General features: G+C 42.3%; 1 protein-coding gene across 4 annotated transcripts in view; it reads right to left on the reverse strand.

The window, feature by feature from the left end:
• Positions 1-11,061, reverse strand: part of LOC109438008 (mitochondria-eating protein) — a 36,434-nt gene extending 25,373 nt beyond the window's left edge. For 3 of the 4 annotated variants that reach the window (XR_012493721.1, XM_074324567.1, XM_074324568.1), the window contains exons 1-3: positions 10,730-11,061; positions 944-1,049; positions 713-828 (exon numbers count right to left, since the gene is read on the reverse strand). Coding sequence is in view for 2 of the 4 variants with exons in the window: in XM_074324567.1 (XP_074180668.1) it covers positions 713-828; positions 944-1,049; positions 10,730-10,816 (309 nt within the window). In the remaining 2 variants the exon portion in view is untranslated. The remainder of the gene's footprint in view (positions 1-712; positions 829-943; positions 1,050-10,729) is intronic. The other variant, XR_012493722.1, reaches the window with a different exon arrangement.
• Between the last annotated feature and the right edge of the window lie 8,083 nt (positions 11,062-19,144).

A 19,144-nucleotide genomic window follows, 5' to 3' on the forward strand; every position in this document is an offset into this window, starting at 1 on the left:
AACAGCCCGCTCAACAGGCTTTGAGTTGAGAAAGAACTTATGTAAATACATATAAACATTTAAAATCCGGGTTACTAATGTTTTGCTTACCCAGCCATAACGATGCCAATGCCTTACGCAAGCTATATGTTCTCTTTCCGGTCTGGTCTTCAACTGTTATAACACTGACACTGTCCCATGGGAACCACCAATATCAACAACACATTGTGATTCCCTTTGTCAGTCTACCAGAACTGAGTGTTCTTCTTATCTCGGAAGTTTCCAGTTAGTTTTATTTCACTCTTTCAGAATACCGAGCTTTCCCCCATCTAATGATCTCTTTCCCTTCTGAGCACCCGTGGCACCCTAACTATCTGGGTGACTGATTTGTCATTTAAAAGTTACTATTTAATGTCTAGTGTGAGCCAAGCAACGTCCCAGGTGTAGGTCATCACCAGGCCCTTGTCATAGCGGAGGAAGCAGAGGCTCATTGATTTGCCTAAAGTCACACCACTAGTGAGTAGGCAAAGCTGAGATTTGAATGCAGGCCTGTCTTAAGGGAAAACTCAGTCCGCTGTGCCCCATACGACTGTAAACAGAAACTCACCTTTCATACCTATGTCCCAATTCCCTAAGTAGAATTGAGCCCCTCACTGGGCCAAAACCATATCTTCCATATGTTTGAGTTCCCAGAGCCTGCTGAAAGTCAAGGGGAATCCTTTAGCATCCTTACCTGTGGAGAGGGGGCCTTGCTGCTAACAGGTTTTCCCAGGGAAGCAGCAGTAAAGGAGGCCTCCAGCCAAGGCAAAAGGCGTGATTTGATTACCTCCACACCATCATAATGTCCTCCTAAAAGAATCCATAAATCAGGTCAATGAGAAAAATCCAACCACTCCAACTCAGAGAGACAAAGAAAAGAAAGAAAAGAAGGAGAGCCGCATGGGCAAGTTCTGGCCATTCTCACCTTCTTGAGCTGTTGCAGTGAGGATTCCAAAGAGTTGTCCCTGCACTTTGGCAACTTGTTCGATGAGTTCGAGGCAAAGACTTAAATTTTGATCACACGAGTTTGTCTGCAAAGCCAAAGCGGTAGGCATCAGTAGACATAGTTCCCTTTCCTCCTGGGCACACAGCTAGAACGTTTTCCTCAGCGTCCCTTGCAGTTTGTGCAGCCATGTAACTGAGTTGCAGTCCATGGGATGGGAAGTGATGTGTGCCACTTCCAGGTGTGACCAGAAGAAAACCTCCTGAGTGATTCTCTTCTTGCTCTCTCTTTCCTCATCAGCCAGCCAAATGCAGAGGACCCAGCAGAGGACCCCAAGGGCATAAGGGATGGTGGAGCCACGAGATTTGGAAAGCTGTTCATTGAACTTTCTAATGACTGTTACCTAATAGAGGAAGCTTTTTGTGGATGTTAACACGTTGCGTACGGATCACGAGAATCTTCACGAGGGATTTAAACCCCGCCGTCCGCAACATGTTAAACCATTAAGATTTGGGGGTCATTTTAATAGCAATAACCCTGACTCCTACTCAGTGGAATTCTACAAAAAGTCATTTTATAAAGTGAATAGACCCTTGGTAACACAATACACACCATTGCTTCCTAATTTACCCGCTTTGTTGGTTCTATCCTCTACCTAAGTTCAATGTGTGCATAAAGAACACCACTTGTTAACAGTAAGAAGGTACTGCTGGGTGGAGGATACAATGGTGAACACGACAAAACGAGGGGCCAGGCCACATGGTACATGCAGACTAGTGCGGGAGACGGGAGCATGGACGGTTACCTGCAGTGGAATGTAAGTCTTACTATAGGGCGAGCACAAGGGCTGCTCACGAGCCATTGTCGCGGAAAGTCGGGGAAGACTTCCGAGAGGTGAGAAGAAATTAGGCAGACTTGGGGAAAGGGGTGATTCGAGTGGCTGTGGAACCGTCTAAGCAATAAGAGCAGAATATGAAGAAGCCAGGAGGTAGGGCTTTGAGCTATCATCCTGCTTCTGTCGTCTCCTGGTGAACGTTTAACGTTTCCTAATTAGCCAAACTTCTAATTGATCCTAACACTAAAGGAAAGAACACAACTACAAGCAACAAAGAAATAATATGGGTGTAAAAATGCATAGACTGATGTGTCATCTCAAGCTATAATAAGGCACTAGCCGTGGGTGCCTCCTGGACACTACAAGTCTTGAGATAGGAAGCGGGTTACAAGGAGGATAGAAACGAGAATGAAGAGGAAAAGTTTAGATGATCTCCATGCAAGAGTTTATAAGTTTACAAAACGCACATCTGTGTCATCAAGGGAAATGGTTCAAACAGGCAGTGAGCTCCCTGCGGACGGAGGCTGGGCCTGCCCTGTTCACACTTGTATTCCCAGCCCTGCATTCCAGCGTCTCTATATATGCAAACTCAATAATATGTATTGGATGGATGGATGAATAAACATGAGACAATTCAGTCGTTTTGGATTTGTTACGCACCTCCTAAGTGCCGGGCACTATTAATACTTTCCATATATACCCAGTTAATCCCCACAATAGTATGCTAGGAGCTGTGAGTGCCGTGGTTATCATCCCCATCTTCAGATGAGAAAACTGAGATGCGGAAAGGTGAAATAACTAGCCCAAGGTTACTTAGCTAGGAAAATACCAGAACTGCGGCTAGAACCCAAGCTGCCTTGTGTAGAGCCCGTGCTCTTACCCACTAAACTATACTGACTTTTAGACGGTGATTAGTGCTGGGAGTAGAGGGAGGACTAGCCGCTGAGACAAAGAATGAATGGGGAGGGCAGCCTGGGAAGGCCTCCTGCTCACGTAAGTGGTTTCCCACGCTTATCACACACTAAGCCCTGGATGCAGAGACAGGAGAAAGAGCATGCTGGGAGGTGGGAACAGCAGGGGCAAAGCGCTATGGCAGGAAGGACTTTGGCCACCTTGTGAACCAAAAGTGGGTGCATGTGGCCGAAGCCCAGAAGGTCAGAGAGGTTGGCAGGACAGAGCCTGGAAGGAGTTTGGATGGAATGACTTATCATAACCTGGGGGGCAACTGCAGGTTTACTTTCCTTGCCTGGTAAATAGTACCTGGTGACCAGCTCTGTTGTAGCGCTTATTTCTGTTGTGGCCATTTGTTTCTGTCTTACCCTCTCTGCTTCTCCTAAGAAGACTATGAGATTTTTTAAATTGACTGTGTTTTTCATGTTTGTATCAATTGCCACTAGTATCCATAGCAAATGGAAGGGCCCAACAACGTTTGATGGACAAATGAATGAGTGACTTAACAGCATAATATCGACATGATCAGAACACTGGGAACCCACAGCCTGAACAGCGCCCTCCATTCCTTCCTCATGAACCAGCAGCCCGTCCTTGCTCTTTAACTCCTGCACTTACCACACTGACCTTCAGCTCTCCTGTTGCAGCCTTTTGCCCCCTGGCTAGACCCTGCCATGTGCTACGTGGACAGAGAATGGGCATGGGAACCCAGCAAACCTGAATGAGTGTCTCAGTTCTGCCACTTGCCACAAGTTCTGTGTGATCCTGGCACTTAGGAGGTATGTAACAAATCCAAAGTGAGTGAACTGTCTCATGTTTATTCATCCATCCAACACATATTATTGAGTTTACCTACATAGAGAAGCCAGAATACAGGGCTGGGAATGCAAGAGTGAACAGGGCAGGCACAAAATAATGCGTATCAGCACCTCAGAGACAGGAGATGTCCAATATTTGGTCCCTATGAGGTGGTATGTGGTAGTGAAAGGAGCAATGGCCTTCGGAATAAAGCAGACCTTGGTTCAAATCTGCTTCTCCACTAATTAGCTGCATTCCCTTAGAAAAGAAATTTCAAATATGAAATTGCCTCTGTTGACTCGTATTTACGAAGTGGTTGATCTCACAAGCTAACTTAGGTACAGAGCAGAGGAAGGACATAATAATTAGCAGTATTACTGTGGTGTTATTATATGCCCCTAGGCCTTGCCCGGTATCTGGTACAAAGTAGGCGCCTAAAGGAATGTTTGTCAAATGGTTGTATACACAACTTAAATAACAGAAGAGAATATACTGTCAGACAGTTCCTGTTCCCAAGACATGTCACAACATGCTGCAACTTCTAACACAAAGCATCGCACAAGATACTCAGGTTTCCATAGGGTCATGTTACTCTACCAAACGTGTACTCGCACATAATAAAATGAAGAGATGAACTAATTATACTGCCTCCTCATTCCAAAGCACAGACTTTCATGTAAGGCCTTGGGTTGGCACCTCTGGATACAAAGCCACATTAGAGAAATTAAGAATAAAAAATAAGTTGCCTGCTGTCATTGAGCTCACTAGCTGGGGAAGTGGAACGAAGAATGGGAAATACACAAGGGTTAAATATTACCTTAGCGTTTATTAAGTGCTCTAGGTGGGCAGTGAGCTGCAGAAGGGACAAAGCACATTCTGGTAAAGGGTGAGGGGTAAGAGGTTAGGGCATCACAAGCAGAGGAACAGCGGGTACCAAGGCAAGAAGCAGCGAGGTACATTACAGGGGAAAGCGGAACACAGGGTCCAGAGACCAAATAATGAAAAATGGAATTTGCCACATGAGGGGCTCTGGGCTTTATCCCATCATTAAAAGATTTAATGGGGCAAGCAGATGAGGAGGGTATGACATGGTCAGATTCGCTTTGCATTTTAGGAAAATCAGTCTGGCAGAAAGAGACCAGATAGAGTTTGGATAGAGAGTGAGTCTGGCTGAGATGCTGAGGGCTGCGGAGACGTCAAGCGTCCCCTAAAGCTCCTATCTAGGCCCCAGATCACAGCTGCGTCAGCCAAGGTCCCACTGAGGCACGACTTGAGGATGCAGCTGGGAAGTTCGGAACCATGTACGAAGTGTGAGCAGGATGATGCTGTTTGGGGACAGTCAGTGTCTGTAGGACCTTCCGACGGAGATTTCCAGTCATGATACCTAACAGTTATTGAGCACCTACTCTGTGCCAGCCAGGCACTGTGCTAAGGGCTTTAAATACACTTTCCTTTAATCCTCAAAAGAACCCTGCAAACTGGATGCCATTCATCACCCCGACTTCACACATGAGCAAAACAAAGGTCTTAAGTTATTTGGAAGAGACAGTGTTTGAGCTGGAACCTAAACCCATTCCTGCGGGCTCTGACACTGAAGCCGAGTTCTCAACTATGATGTTTTACCAAAAACAGCTGGAAAATCAGTCTAGCTTTCAGAAGAGAGGTGGGGTGGGGGATGTGGCATTGGGAGCCTTCAGCAGATGGACAGAGTGGAAGCCATATGTGTAGATGAGATCATTAGGGAGAGTACAGAGTGGGGAGAGGGCTGAGGGCCGGGCAGCGGGCAATTTTGCTAATTCAGAAGTGGACTGAGGAGGAAGGGCCAGTGAATGAAAACCAAAACAAGAGTGGTAAGAAATAAGAGGACAGCCAGGAAGAAAGATGAAGAAGAACCAGGAAGGCAAAGAAGAAGATAGATGGTTTACTCTCTGCTTCACTCCTGCTCTCAACAAATCCCTCTGGAGGGAGCTACTGGGCACTGCAGGCGAGGGACACAACGATGAAGGAGTCAGTCTCTTGCCCTCAAGGAATTTATAGTCTAAGACAAACATGTCAATAAATGCAAAACCAGGTACTATTTGCTATCATAAAGGTAGGACCAGATTTCAATGGTAAGGCTCAAAGGAGGACGTGGTAAGAAGCCAGGAAGATTCAGGAAAGCCTTCACCTGAGGAGCGTGGTGGGCTCCTACTCCAAGAAATTCTAGTTCTTTGAGCGTGGGGCCTGGGAGCTGGAAAATTTTTTAAAGCTTTCTAGATGATTTTTATGTGCAACCAAGATTGAGAACCACAGCATTAGTGGGAAGTGAGATCAATTTAGTAGGGCTCAACCAGCCCCCCACCAAGAAAAATTAAGAGATAACAGAGTATATCGCAATTACTAAAGATTCGTGAAAACTTTGCTTCAGTTACATATGCATAAGGGTGTATGTGTGTTATGTTGTGGAGTAAAATGCATTGATTTCTGAGGGTAAGTTTTAAAAGCACTGCCTCGGGGATAGTGCTTTGCTCTGTGTTGAAAATCACTGGTCTGGGAAATGAGGAGCCAAAAAAATGACCCCTCAAACAGCTATATCAAAGTTGAATTGGAGGTCGGCAAGGAGCAACGCAGGGAAATCAATAGAAATATGCCATGTTCTAGATGTGGAACTTAAACAAATAACCTTCAGAATTAGTCTACAGCTTTGAGCATACGGGAAAGCAAGAGGTAACAGAAAGGAGTAGAACATTCAGGAATATAACTACTAACATTATTAGCATATACAGAACTTCTTCTTTTAAAGCTACCAACCCCTGCGCAACAGAGATGGGCTATTAGCCTCCTTTGTAACCACGATGGCTGTAAAGATACTGTGAGTCCTGCTGGGGACAGAATTCTCTGGACAGCAAGAAGCTACTATACCTGAGTTTCCTCCTTGGCTGCAACAGGTATTTTTGCAACAAAGTTCGCTTGAGATCTGCCCTAAACATACCCTAGAAGTTGGTTTTCCTGCATGTGTAATAAATGATGCGAGCTTGAATAAGAGCAACAGTAGCTAGAGGGGAAAGGTGGAAGGCGTTTGACAGATATTGAAGAGGTAGAGTCCTCAGGGCTTGATGAACCCACTTGTGAGGCAGAATGGGGAGGGAAGGACCCAGGTTTCTGACTTGGGTCTCAGGGGCTATCGCCCAACCAGAGGCCACACGCGGAGAGCCAACAAGACTGGAGAGAGCATAACTAGTCCTGTGTGGTTCGTGCTGGTTAGAGGAGGTGGAGCTTCCACGTGGAGCTGTCTGGAAGGCAGGTGGGCACTCACGTCAGGAGCGATGGAGAATGGCCCATGCTGGAGATAGATTTGAGACTCACCAGCATCTGGGAAGCAGCTAAAGCCATACAATTTGATAAGATATGCCAATTGCTGCAGAGAAATCAAGGAGATAGGGACCAGGAAAAAATGAGATTGGACTTGACTGACCACCAGGTGGCCTCTAGTGACTGTTAGGAGACCTGTTCTACCAGAATGATGGGGGGAGGGGTACTCGATATACTTCCAGATTGTTCCATGATGAGGAACAAATGGGAGTTGAAGAAGCTAAGGCAATGAGGACAGAAGAACAGAAGTGTTCAAGAAGTGTCACAATCACAGCGTGGGGAAAGAGCAACAGGACCGAACCCTTGTTCCCATTCCTTCCCTGTCACCATTCTCTTGCCCAAGCAAAAGCTCCTGACCCATTGAGCCTAAATGTTGAGCCAGGGTCCTTCATAAAATGTCTCCACGTGACTTATCCAGCCTTACATCCCTCCAGCAACTCTCTATTCCAGTCACTTTCGTGCCTGGAAATCAATAGATTTGATTGACCCTCTTAACATCTCTACCCACGAGAGACTGATGATCTTCTATGTCTTTCTTCCCATGGTTCTCTCCTACCTGCTATCCTAGTCCTAACCTTGAATTACCTCCCCAATATGAAAAAGAGAGTGAAAACTTTTCAGCACTAAAATACTAACATTTGTCACTAAATATTTGTAATTAACCTGCCAACTTCAGTTTGAGAAGCTATTTAAATCCATCAATTTCAGTATAAAATCCAGTTATTTCTGTTTTAAGAAACTTCAGTCTCACACACACAAAATATGCTTCCTATATATTAGGTAAGAATTAAATAGTACAAAAGGATTCATCACAATATTCCTTTAAAATATGAATGCTGTTACAACATTAAATGGTTTGCCTGACTTTTTCATTTTTCATTTGTGACAACATGGATGGATCTTGACATTATTATGTTAAGTGAAATAAGTCAGACAGAAAAAGTCGAGAACCATATGATTTCACTGATATGTGGGATATAAAACTGAAAACGACAAAGGAACAAGACAAACAAATGAAGAAACAAAAGCTCAGAGACACAGACAATAGTTTAGTGGTTACCAGAGGGAAAGCAGGGAAGGGGATGATAGATGAGGGTAAAGGGGATCAAATATATGGTGATGGAAGGAGAACTGACTCTGGGTGGTGAACACACAATGTGATATACAGATGATGTATTACAGAATTGTACACCTGAAACATATGTAACTTTACTAACAATTGTCCCTCCAATAAACTTTAATTTAAAAAAAAAAAAGAAAAAAAATCACTCTCCTATGCAGTACATTAAAAAAAAAGAATTCATTTTACATACAATGAGAAAATCAATCAAAACTTGCCAATTAGAGAATTTGTGGGTGAGCAAGGAGTAGAAACAATCAGCAGTGTGTGTGACTGGTCTGAGGGGCAGTATTTTGCAGATCCTTGGTCATGGAAATGCACACACGGAAAACAAAAGCTTTAATATCTACCTTCTCAGTCGGTGTTTGGGGCATAGGAGAGGCTAATGTTGGTTTTGATTTTGAGATGACAGCCCAGTTGAAAATGTCCAATGGTCAATTAGAGAAGTGACAGCTCAGATGAGAACAGGCCCTGAATATAGATATGAGATTCATCACCATGCTTATAAAAGCTGAAGCAGGAATGAAGGTAGAAGATTTCTAAAGTCTGGCCCTTGAAGAACAGTCACAAGAGGGAAGTGGATTAAGGCAAGGGGACAAATAACAAATATAGAGTCTTAGAAGAATGGGGATGTCAACAGTCAAATGCAACAGAGATGCCAGAGAGTTGAAGAAAATGATGGGCACATAATTTGAAAGGCACTGGTCTCTGAGAGTGCAGTCTTTACTACGTGTATGTGGGTGGGTAGGGGGCAGAGCTAGGTTGAAATGGTTTCATTGAGAACAGAGGAATGGGATGGACCACTGTTAATGAGAAGGGAAAGTACAATAAACTTGAGCATTTCTCAGTACTTACAGGTAGTTTCTAAAACAATCATTTAATTTGGTCCAGCTATATGCTAATGTCATTTGTGTTGAATGTTGTCTTGTGACAAACTAAATATACTTTTTAATATTCAGAGTTTATTTAGGCCACAGGGAAAATACAAAATTATTTTGTAATGTAAGGGACTGTTAGCATAAGGGCTGCTGCTTCACGGTTAAGATAGGGTTAACAGCCCTGGCAGCCCTGGGCTCAAGAACTGTTACTTTAAAGTCAGAGTAAGATTAACAGCCTAACAGCCTTGAGCTTAAAACAACCTAATGGCCTAATTGTTAGTTCCAGGATGTGGGCATAGAGACCAGATGTTTTATCTCCTGATATGGAAGCTTTTGAAACGTATCTATTGTAAACTCCTTAAAGCATAGCACAATCTGCACTCCCTAAGACTTTAGAAATTACAAAATGTCTTAGTTATGTGAGAATTGAAGTCCATACTGTACTCCCTAAGACTTTAGTGATTACTAAGCACCTTAGAACTGCTATAAAAACCCTTAGCTTTGTAGGCGAGGGGTCCTTGTTGAATCCTGCTGCATAGGGCTGAGACGGGGACCCCAGCTAGCTGGAAATAAACCTCGCTGTGTGACTTGCATTGTCGTGTGTGTCTCTGTCTTTCTGAGGGGTGAAAGATTCCCGGACTTAACAGTAAGAGGTCGTTTTAAGAAGGGTAAACACGTGTATCAAGATTTGTTATTCTCAACCTTCGGAGACTAGGTAGCAAGTACCGTGTTTCCCTGAAAATAAGACCTACCTGGACCATCAGCTCTAATGTGTCTTTTGGAGCAAAATTTAATGTAAGACCCGGTATTATATTATATTTTATATCATAATTATATATTATATTATATAAGACCCGGTCTTATTTAATATATAAGACCGGGTCTTACATATTATATTATATATTATATAAGACCCGGTCTTATATATATTATATATTATATTATATATTATATTATATATTATATAAGACCCGGTCTTATAGTAAAATAAGATCGGGTCTTATATTAATTTTTGCTCCAAAAGACGCATTAGAGCTGATTGTCCAGCTAGGTCTTATTTTGGGGGAAACACGGTAAGAGTGGACTCTCCTATTTAAGATGGAGTGACAGAATGTAAAGCAAATTCAGCACTGGAGTTCTGCTTTCTGGAGGTGGGGAGAAGTAATGGGAGCCGGAGTGGGACTGGGAATTAATAAGACTTGAAGAAGCTGGCTTCTTACAAATGCCCTGGCAACAGGCCTTCTGAAATCTGCCTTGGTGTTTTAACTGTGCCAGCATACCAGTGAAACCGCAACGTTGACAAGTGTCCGTTTCACTCACTCTGCTCTGGGTAATAATTCCTGGGTATATTGTAAAATCTGTCCTGATACAACCGCTGAGTATCTCCAAGAATAGGAGATTTATGGAGAAGAAGGAGGAGGGTTATAATTCGAGTTGGGGGTAGTGGGTGGATTGCTGGCGGAGAGAAGGGGAGGGAGAGTGGTAGGCTTGACCAGACCCAGGTCAGAGAGCAGGTCTTTCCCGTTGCTAGGGCCACCAGCGTCCTTAGTTACCACTAAAGTGACAGCGCTCTCTACTGCTCCACTCCGAATCCCGCGCTCCGCCGGCCGCGCCACCCCAGCGCCGCCTCGCGCGGTGGCGAGCAAAGGGCGCTGGCAGACACGTGCCTGTCCTTCCGTCCCCGCGATCCCAGTCTGAGGCTGGGTCCCTGCTCGGAATCACAACCGCCACGGCTTTGCAAAGCAGCCACCTGGATGCCAGCCCTAAGAAACCTCCTCTGAGGGCTGTACAGGGACTAGAGAGGGCGACCCCGGGGGTCTTCCACCCTGACTCACGTTGTAGTCCCTCAGCCAGAGCTCTAGCTTGTCCTGCATCGATCGTAAGGATTCGCTGGAGACTAGTTTCCTCAGGTTTTCCGCCATCGCTCGCTTTTCCGCTCGGCCCCGCTCTCTAAGACGGAGATGTGGAGGGGATGAGTCGGTGGCCGACGCAGGACCTCGGGGTGATATGGCGGGAAGAGTGTTATCTTCCTGAGGGGCTCAGAGCGCGGCGGATATTTCCATCCTCCCCGGCGGGTCAGACCTGGCAGGGTTTGGGGAGCAGGGGGGAGGTGCCCTGAGCCACCGCTGCCGCGCCTCCTCTGCTGCCCCGCAGTCTCCTGACTCCCGGGCGGCTGCCCAGAGCCCGGCCATAAATACCCGGGCGATTATTAAACAAACCTTGACGTGGCGGGGCGGCTGCTAGGGACGCGCGCCGCTGGCGTCGTGGCAACGCCCGGGTCACCGCCCAGCCCCCACTGCGCCCTCCACTCACCTGGAGCCCAGAATCCTCAGGGTTCCTGGGCACCCGCCAGGGAGCGCAGTGTTGCTGCTCCTAAAGCTGCAGCTGCTGGCCCAAGGCGAGGGCGCCTCCTACCACAGAGAGTCCTTGCTGGGCCAGGGGCTGGAGGAAACCAAGACAGGCCCGCAGTGTGGAATAAGGGCGGGCAGGGACTTCTTTATTCTTTCACTTCTCAGGCCTTTAATCCATTTGTAACACCTGGGGCTTACCTATATGAAACTTGCTTCAACTAAAATTTCAATTCTTTCTGCTTCTATCATTTCCGTTGTTCCTTGGCCTAATGGGTGGGTGCCCAAGTCAATAGATTTTAGCTCCACGATGTTCACAAATTAAAATGAATACCTCAAGATTGGACAAGATTTGGTAGTACATTTTTAGAGTCACTTAGCACTTTTCATTTAATTCTGAATTCTCTAATTGAGACTTTGTGAAAGTTCCAACCTGGTTTGACACTATTTCAAAATGATGTACTAAGCCACAATGATAGTTTGAAATGAAACCCTTTTAACCATCGTTAAGCACTTTGGAAGCCCTAATTTTATATTCCATCAAATGATGTACCAATTGTAAATAACCCTTATCTATTTGTTAAAACAGTAGGGGTGGAGCAGGGCCTCAGCTCACTAACTAGTTTAATTCAGTTTCTTTTCTTTAGGTACTGAAAATATATGAACATTGCATATGTCCAAGTACCATAAAATTCAGAATTTAACCACCTCTTGTTTTTAATTCTCTTAATTACAGTGGTTTTACTGTCCTCTAATAAAAACTAGAGACTCATTTTTGGAACCTGTTTTCCTACTGTTTTCTGTAGATCACAAAAATGACTATAAGAGTACATAACACGTTATTCTATCATAGTAGGATAATTACTAAAGTAAAAAAAGAAACCCACTAAATATTCATTAGACACTTTTTTCCTTTTCAAAAGAAAAATAAAGAAAGAGGAAGGGAATGGGATTTTCTTTTGTTAGTTTCAGATATACAAAACAACATAATGATTAGACATTTACACCTCTCACAAAGTGATAACACCACCAAGTGTACTACCCATCTGACACCATACACAGCTATTACAATACCATTGACTATATTCCCTATGCTGTACTTTACATCCCGTGACTGTATATATGTTTAATTATAGTTGACATTCAATTTTATTTTATATTCGTTTCAGGTGTACAGCGTAGTGGTTAGGCATTTATATAATCATGAAGTGACACGCCCCGTAAGTCCAGTACCCATCTGACACCCTAGTCTTTACAACATTATTGATTATATTCCCCACACTGTATTTCACATCCCTGTGACTATTTTGTGACTACCAATTTGTACTTCCTAATTCCTTCACCTTTCTCACCCATCTTCCAACCTCCCTCCCATCTAGCAAATTTGCTAGTCTATTTGTTTTGAAATATGAGTCTATTTCTGTTTTAATTGTTTATTCTGGCCTTTAGATTCCACATATAATTGAGATCATATGGGATTTGTCTTTCTCAGTCTGACTTACTTAGCATAGTAACTTCTAGATCCATTCATGTTGTTGCAAATGGTAAGATTTCATTTTTTCATGGCAGAGTAATAAAATACTCCATTGTATAAATGTACCACAATTTCTTTATCCAATCATCTATTGATGGGCATTTTGGTTGTTTCCGTGTCTTGGCTATTGTGAACAGCACTACAGTAAACATAGGGGTGCATATATTTTTTTGAATTAGTGTTTTGGATTTCTTTGGATAAATACTCAGGAGTGGAATTTCTGGGTCATAAGGTAATTCTACTTTTAATTTTTTGAGGAAACTCCATACTGTTTTCCATATTAGCTGTACCAATTTGCAATCCCCTCAATAATGTGCAAGGGTTCCCTTTTCTCCACATCCTCACCAACACTTGTTTGCTAATTTACTGACGATAGCCATTCTGACAGGAGTGAGGTGGTATATCATTGTGTTTTTTATTTGCTTTTTTCTGATGATTAGTGACTTGAGCATGTTTTCATATGTCTATTAGCCATCTGTATGTCCTCTTTGGAGAAATGTCTATTAAGGTCCTCTGCCCATTTTTTAATTGGGTTGTTTTTTGGTGTTGAGTTGTATGAGTTTTCTATAAATTTTGGATATTAACCCCCTATCAGATGTATCATTGGCAAGTATCTTCTCCCATTCAGTAGGATGTCTTTTTGTTGTTGGTGGTTTCCTTTGCTGTGAAAAATTTTTGAGTTTGATGTAATCCCATTTGCTTTGTTTGTTTGTTTCCCTTGCCCGAGGAGATATATCAGTAAAAATATTGCTAAGGATAATGTCTGAGAGTTTACTTCCTATATTTTCTTCTAGGAGTTTTATGGTTTCAGATCTTACATTTAAATCTTTAATCCATTTTGTTTATTCTTGTATAAGGCATAAGAAGGTTATCCAGTTTCATTTTTTTATTTGCATGTATTTGTTTTGTTTTCCCAGCACCACTTATTAGACTGTCTTTATCCCAATGTAACTTCTTGCTTCCTTTGTTATAAATTAAATGACTATATAGGCATGGATTTATTTCTGGACTCTCTATTCTGTTCCATTGATCTATGGATCTGTTTTTATGACAACACTATGGCTGTTTTGATAATTAGAGCCTTGTAGTATAATTTGATATCAGGTAGCTTGATACTTCTAGCTTTCTTCTTTCTCAAGATTGCCATCACTATTAGGGGTCTTTTATGGTTCCATATAAATTTTAGGATGATTTGTTCAAGGTCTATGAAAAATGCCATTGGTATTTTGATAGGGATTACGTGGAACATATAGATTGCTTTGGGTCGTATGGACATTTTAACTATATTAATTCTTCCTATCCATGAGCATAGTATATGTTTCCATTTATTTGTATCTTCTTTAATTTCTCCCTTCGATGTCTTATAATTTTCTTATTACAGGTCTTTTACTTCCTTGGTTAAATTTATTCCTAAGTATTTTTTTTTTTATGCAATTGTAAATGGGATTGTTTTCTTAATTCTCTTTCTGATAATTCATTATTGGTATATAAAAATGTAACCAATTTCTGAACGTTATCTTGCTACTTTATTAAGTTTATTTATCAGTTCTAATAGTTTTTCAGTGGAATCTTTGGGGTTCTCTATATATAATATCATGTCACCTACAAATAATGACAATTTTACTTCTGCCTTTCCCAATTGGATGCCTTTTCTTTCTTTTCTTTCCTTTTTTCTTTTCCTTTTTTTTTTTTTTGTCTGATTGCTGTGGCTAGAACTTCCAGTACTATGTTGAATAAAAGTGGTGAAAGTGGGCATCCTTATCTTTTTCCTGATCTTAAGGAGAATGCTTTTAGCTTTTCCCCATTATGATATTAGCTGTATGTTTGTCATATTTGTCCTTTATTATGTTGAGATATGTTCCCTCTATTCCCACTTTGCTGAGAGTTTTTATCATATATTGATGCTGGGTTTTGTAAAATGCTTTTTCTGCATCTATTGATATGATCACATGATTCTGATTTTTCATTTTGTTTATGTCGTGCATCACATTAATTGATTTGTGGATGTTGAACCAACCTTGTATACCAGGATTGAATACCACTTGATCGTGATGTCTGATCTTTTTAATGTATTGCTGAATTTGGTTTGCTAAGATTTTGTGGATTATTTTTGCATCTATGTTCATCAGGGATATCGGCCTATAGTTTTCTTTTTTTTGTAATGTCTTTGTCTGGTTTTGGAATCAGGGTAATGGTGGCCTTGTAAAATGAGCTTGGGAGCTTTCCCTCCTCTTGAATTTTTTGGACTAGTTTGAGAATAGGTATTAATTCTTTTTTGAATGTTTGGTAAAATTCACCTGTGAAGCCACCTGGTCCAGGACCTTTGTTTGTTGGGATCTTGTTGATTACTGATTCAATTTAGTTAGCAGTAATCATTCTGTTCAGATTTTCTGTTTCTTCTTGACTCAGCCTTGAAAGATTGTATGCTTCTAGGAATTTATGCATTTCTTCCAGATTGTCCAATTTGTTGGCGTATAGTTGCTCATAGGATTCTCTTAAATTTTTTTTGTATTTCTGTGGTGTGGGTTGTCACTTCTCTTTCATTTCTGATTTTATTTATGCGAGTCCTCTCTCTTTTCTTCTTGATGAGTCTACTTAAGGTTTGTCAGTTTTGTTTATCTTTTCAAAAAACCAGCTCTTGGTTTCATTGACATTTTGTATTATTTTTAGTTTCTCGTTTATTTCTGCTCTGATCTTTATTATTTCCTTTCTTGTGCTCACTTTGGGCTTTGTATGCCATTTTTTATTTGGTTTTGTTTTGGGGTTTTTATTCCAGTTCCCTTAGCTGTAAAGATAGACTGTTGATGAGATTTTTCTTGTTTCTTTAGGTAGACCTGCATTGCTATGAATTTCCCTTTTAGGACTGCTTTCCCTATGTCATTGTGTTTTCATTTTCATTTGTCTCAAGGTATCTTTTGATTTCTTCTTTGATCTCATTGTTGACCCATTCATTATTTAGTAGCATGTTTAGACTCCATGTGTTTGTCTTTTTTTCCCCTTGTAATTGATTTCTAGTTTCATACATAGCATGGCGATCAGAGAAGATGCTTGATATGATTTAAATCTTCTTAAATTTATTGAGACTTGTTTTGTGACATAACATGTGGTCTATCTTGGAAGACATTCCATGTGCACTTAAAAAGAATATATATTATGCTGCTTTAGTGTGAAATGCTCTTAAAATATCAATTAAATCCATCTGGTGTAGTGTGTCATTTAAGGCCGCTGTTTCCATGTTGATTTTCTGTCTGGAAAATTTGTCTATTGGTGTCAGTGGGGTGTTAAAGTCCCCTACTATGATTGTGTTACTATTGATCTCTATTTTTACGTCAGTCACTATCTGCTTTATATATTTAGGTGCTCCTATGTTAGGTGCATAAATGTTTACTAGGGTGATGTCTTCTTGTTGGATGATCTCTTTATTATTATGTACTATCCTTCTTTTTCTCTTATTATGGTCATTTTAAAGTCTATTTTGTCAAATGTAAGTATTGCTACCCCAACTTTTTTCTTGTTTCCATTTGCAAGGATATCTTTTTCCATCTCTTTACTTTTAGTGTGTGTGTGTGTGTGTTTTGATCTGAGGTGAGTCTCTTGAAGACAGCATATGCATGGGTCTTGTTTTCTTATCCCTTCTGATACCCTATATCTTTTGATTGGAGCATTTAATCCATTTACATTTAAAGAGATTATTGATAGGTACATAGCTATTGCCATTTTATTATTCATATTTTTGATCTTCATTTGTTTTCTCCTTTATTCTTCTTAAAGTCCTATTAACATTTCTTATAATACTGGCTTGGTGGTAATGAATTCCTTTAGCTTAATCTTTTCTGGGAAGCTCTTTATCTCTCCCTCAATTTTAAATGATATCCTTGCTGGGTAGAGTAGTCTTGGTTGTATGTCCTTGTTTTCATCACATGAATATTTCCTGCCACTCCCTTATGGTCTGCAAAGTTTCTGTTGAGAAATCAGCAGACAATCTTATGGGAGCTCCCTTGTAAGTAACTACTTGTCTTCTTTTGCTGCTTTTAGGATTCTTTGTCTTTAACCTTTACCATTTTAATTATGATGTGTCTTGATGTGGGCCTTTTTGTGTTCATCTTGCTTGGGACTCTCTGAGCTTCCTAAACTTATATGTCTATTTTCTTCACCAGGTTAGGGAAGTTTCCAGTCATTTCTTCAAATAGGTTCTCAATCCCTTGCTCCCTCTCTTCTCCTTTTGGTATTCCTATGATGCGAATGTTGTTATGCTTAATGTTGTCCCACAGGTCCCTTAAACTATCTTCACTGTTTTTTATTCCTTTTCCTTTTTGTTGTCCTGATTGGGTGGATTCTGCTACCTTGTCTTCTAAATTGCTGATTGGATCTTCTGCTTCTTCTAATCTGCTTTTGATTCCTTCTAGTGTATTCTTCATTTCAGTTATTATATTTTTTTATTTCTGACTGGTTCTTTTTTATGATTTCTGTGGCCTTCTTCATGCTTGCTATCTCTTTTTGAAATTCTCACTAAATTCCATAAGCATTCTTTAATCAGTGTTCTAAAACTCTGTCTCTGGTTTGTTGGTTGTCTCCATTTCATTTAGTTCTATTTCTGGAGGTTTCTCCTGTTCCTTTATTTGGGACATTTTTGTTTATTTCCTCATTCTGGCTACCTTTCTGTGTTTACTTCTATGTATTATATAGATCTCCTATGTCTCTCAGTCTTTGCTGGGTGGCCTTATGTAGTCTGTGTCCTATGTAGTCCAATGGCGCAGTCTTCCTGATATCCTGTGCACGTGTTCCAGGAGTGTCCCTTGAGTGTGTTGTGTGTGTTCCCGTTGTAGTTGAGCCTTGATTGTTTTTGGCGCATCAGTGGGTAGGACTGACTCCCAGGCTGACTGTGATGATCAGCTACACCCACAGTGTATGAGCTGCTGTGTAGGAGCTGACCCTTTAGAGGAGGATTTGCCCCCATGGGCTCTTGTGCCTGTTGAGACCCCTCTTTAGGTGTTCCGTTTGTGAGGCTAGCCAGGTAGTGCTCTGGTATGGTCTGAGGCTGGCCTCTAGGTGTGTTGTTTCTAGTGTCTCTTGGGAGGGGCTCCCGTGCAGGCCAATTGTAGCCTTGACTGTTACTGGCCTACAGCTACCTGGTAGGAGCCCCAAAGCTGTATGTGGTTGGCTGCTGCCTGTGTTGGACCTGAAGGCATGTGGGGGTGGCCTCTCTGTGATCCAAGGCTGGCTGTCTCCAGTATTGGGCCTGGGGCAGCTTAGCAAAAGGCCCAGGGCCCCCTAGGCCTATTGCCACTTGACAGCTGCCTGTAAGGAGCCGATGAAAGAGCCTCCTTAGGTGTGCAGGCCGGGTAGGTTGACCTGCTGTTGAGTGCCCTCAGCGATGCAGCACTCCTGGGCAATGCGGGGCCCCAGGGAGTCACCAGGAATGGCTGGTAGCTTTTACAAAGTTAATGCAGATTCAGTTCTTACGCCTATGACCACTTTGCATAGTGTCTGGAGAACACCGCAGCCAGCCACCGCTCTCCTTGGGGCTGGCCTGTGACCACTTCGCTCAATGCCCTTAGAACACTAGCCACCACTTCTTTCAGGCTCACAAATCCCTGAGAGCGGCACAAGAGTAGCTGCAGTGTAGGTTTTGCATCACTGTCCACCACCAAAATCTCCCCAGGCTGTTGTAGGTCCTCTGCTGCTGCAAAAGGCCTCCATGGCTTGTGGGGCTGGGCCGGCCACCCAGAACTCAGTGGGCCCCTGGCAATGCAGCTCCAGTTGGGCAGGGCAGGGTTCCAGGGAGCTAAGGGGTGTGGTCAGTGGTTTCTACAAAGTCAATGCAGTCTCAGGTCCCGCACCGGTGCTGGGCTCTCAACCACCCCACAAAAAGGGCCTCTGAGAGCACCACAGCCAGACAGCGCCCATCTCAGGCCCACAGGTTTTCCAGAGCTTCCCAAGAGATGCTGTGGGGTAGGTATTGGGTTATTGCCCACCAGCAAACATTTCAGGTTTACAACAGATCTTAGTCATGCTGTAATTTGTCTTCCATCATTTCTGTAACTATCTTATTGCCTAGATAGTATGTAATGGATTTGCAGCTCAGTGACAGCCCAGAGAGACTTTTCTCTGATCAAAATATGTCAGTAAATAAAGAGATGTCTGTCAGGAGACAACCATGGTCCATAATTTCCACATGGAAAAGATCCAAATACAGTTTTGGATGGGTCAATGGGGATTTGCCCCAATATACTTCCTTTTATATCTGCAGGAAGAGAAATGGGAATGTGGCCTCTAGAGTGGCTAATCATTGGTGTGTTAATATATGTTTAACAACTGGCTTGCCAGGGAAAAAGAGCTCTGATTTGTTGTGTTTGCCAATTTTTTTC

The sequence above is a fragment of the Rhinolophus sinicus genome, linkage group LG02 (genome assembly GCF_036562045.2).
Source record: "Rhinolophus sinicus isolate RSC01 linkage group LG02, ASM3656204v1, whole genome shotgun sequence".
Taxonomy (NCBI): Eukaryota; Metazoa; Chordata; class Mammalia; order Chiroptera; family Rhinolophidae; genus Rhinolophus; species Rhinolophus sinicus.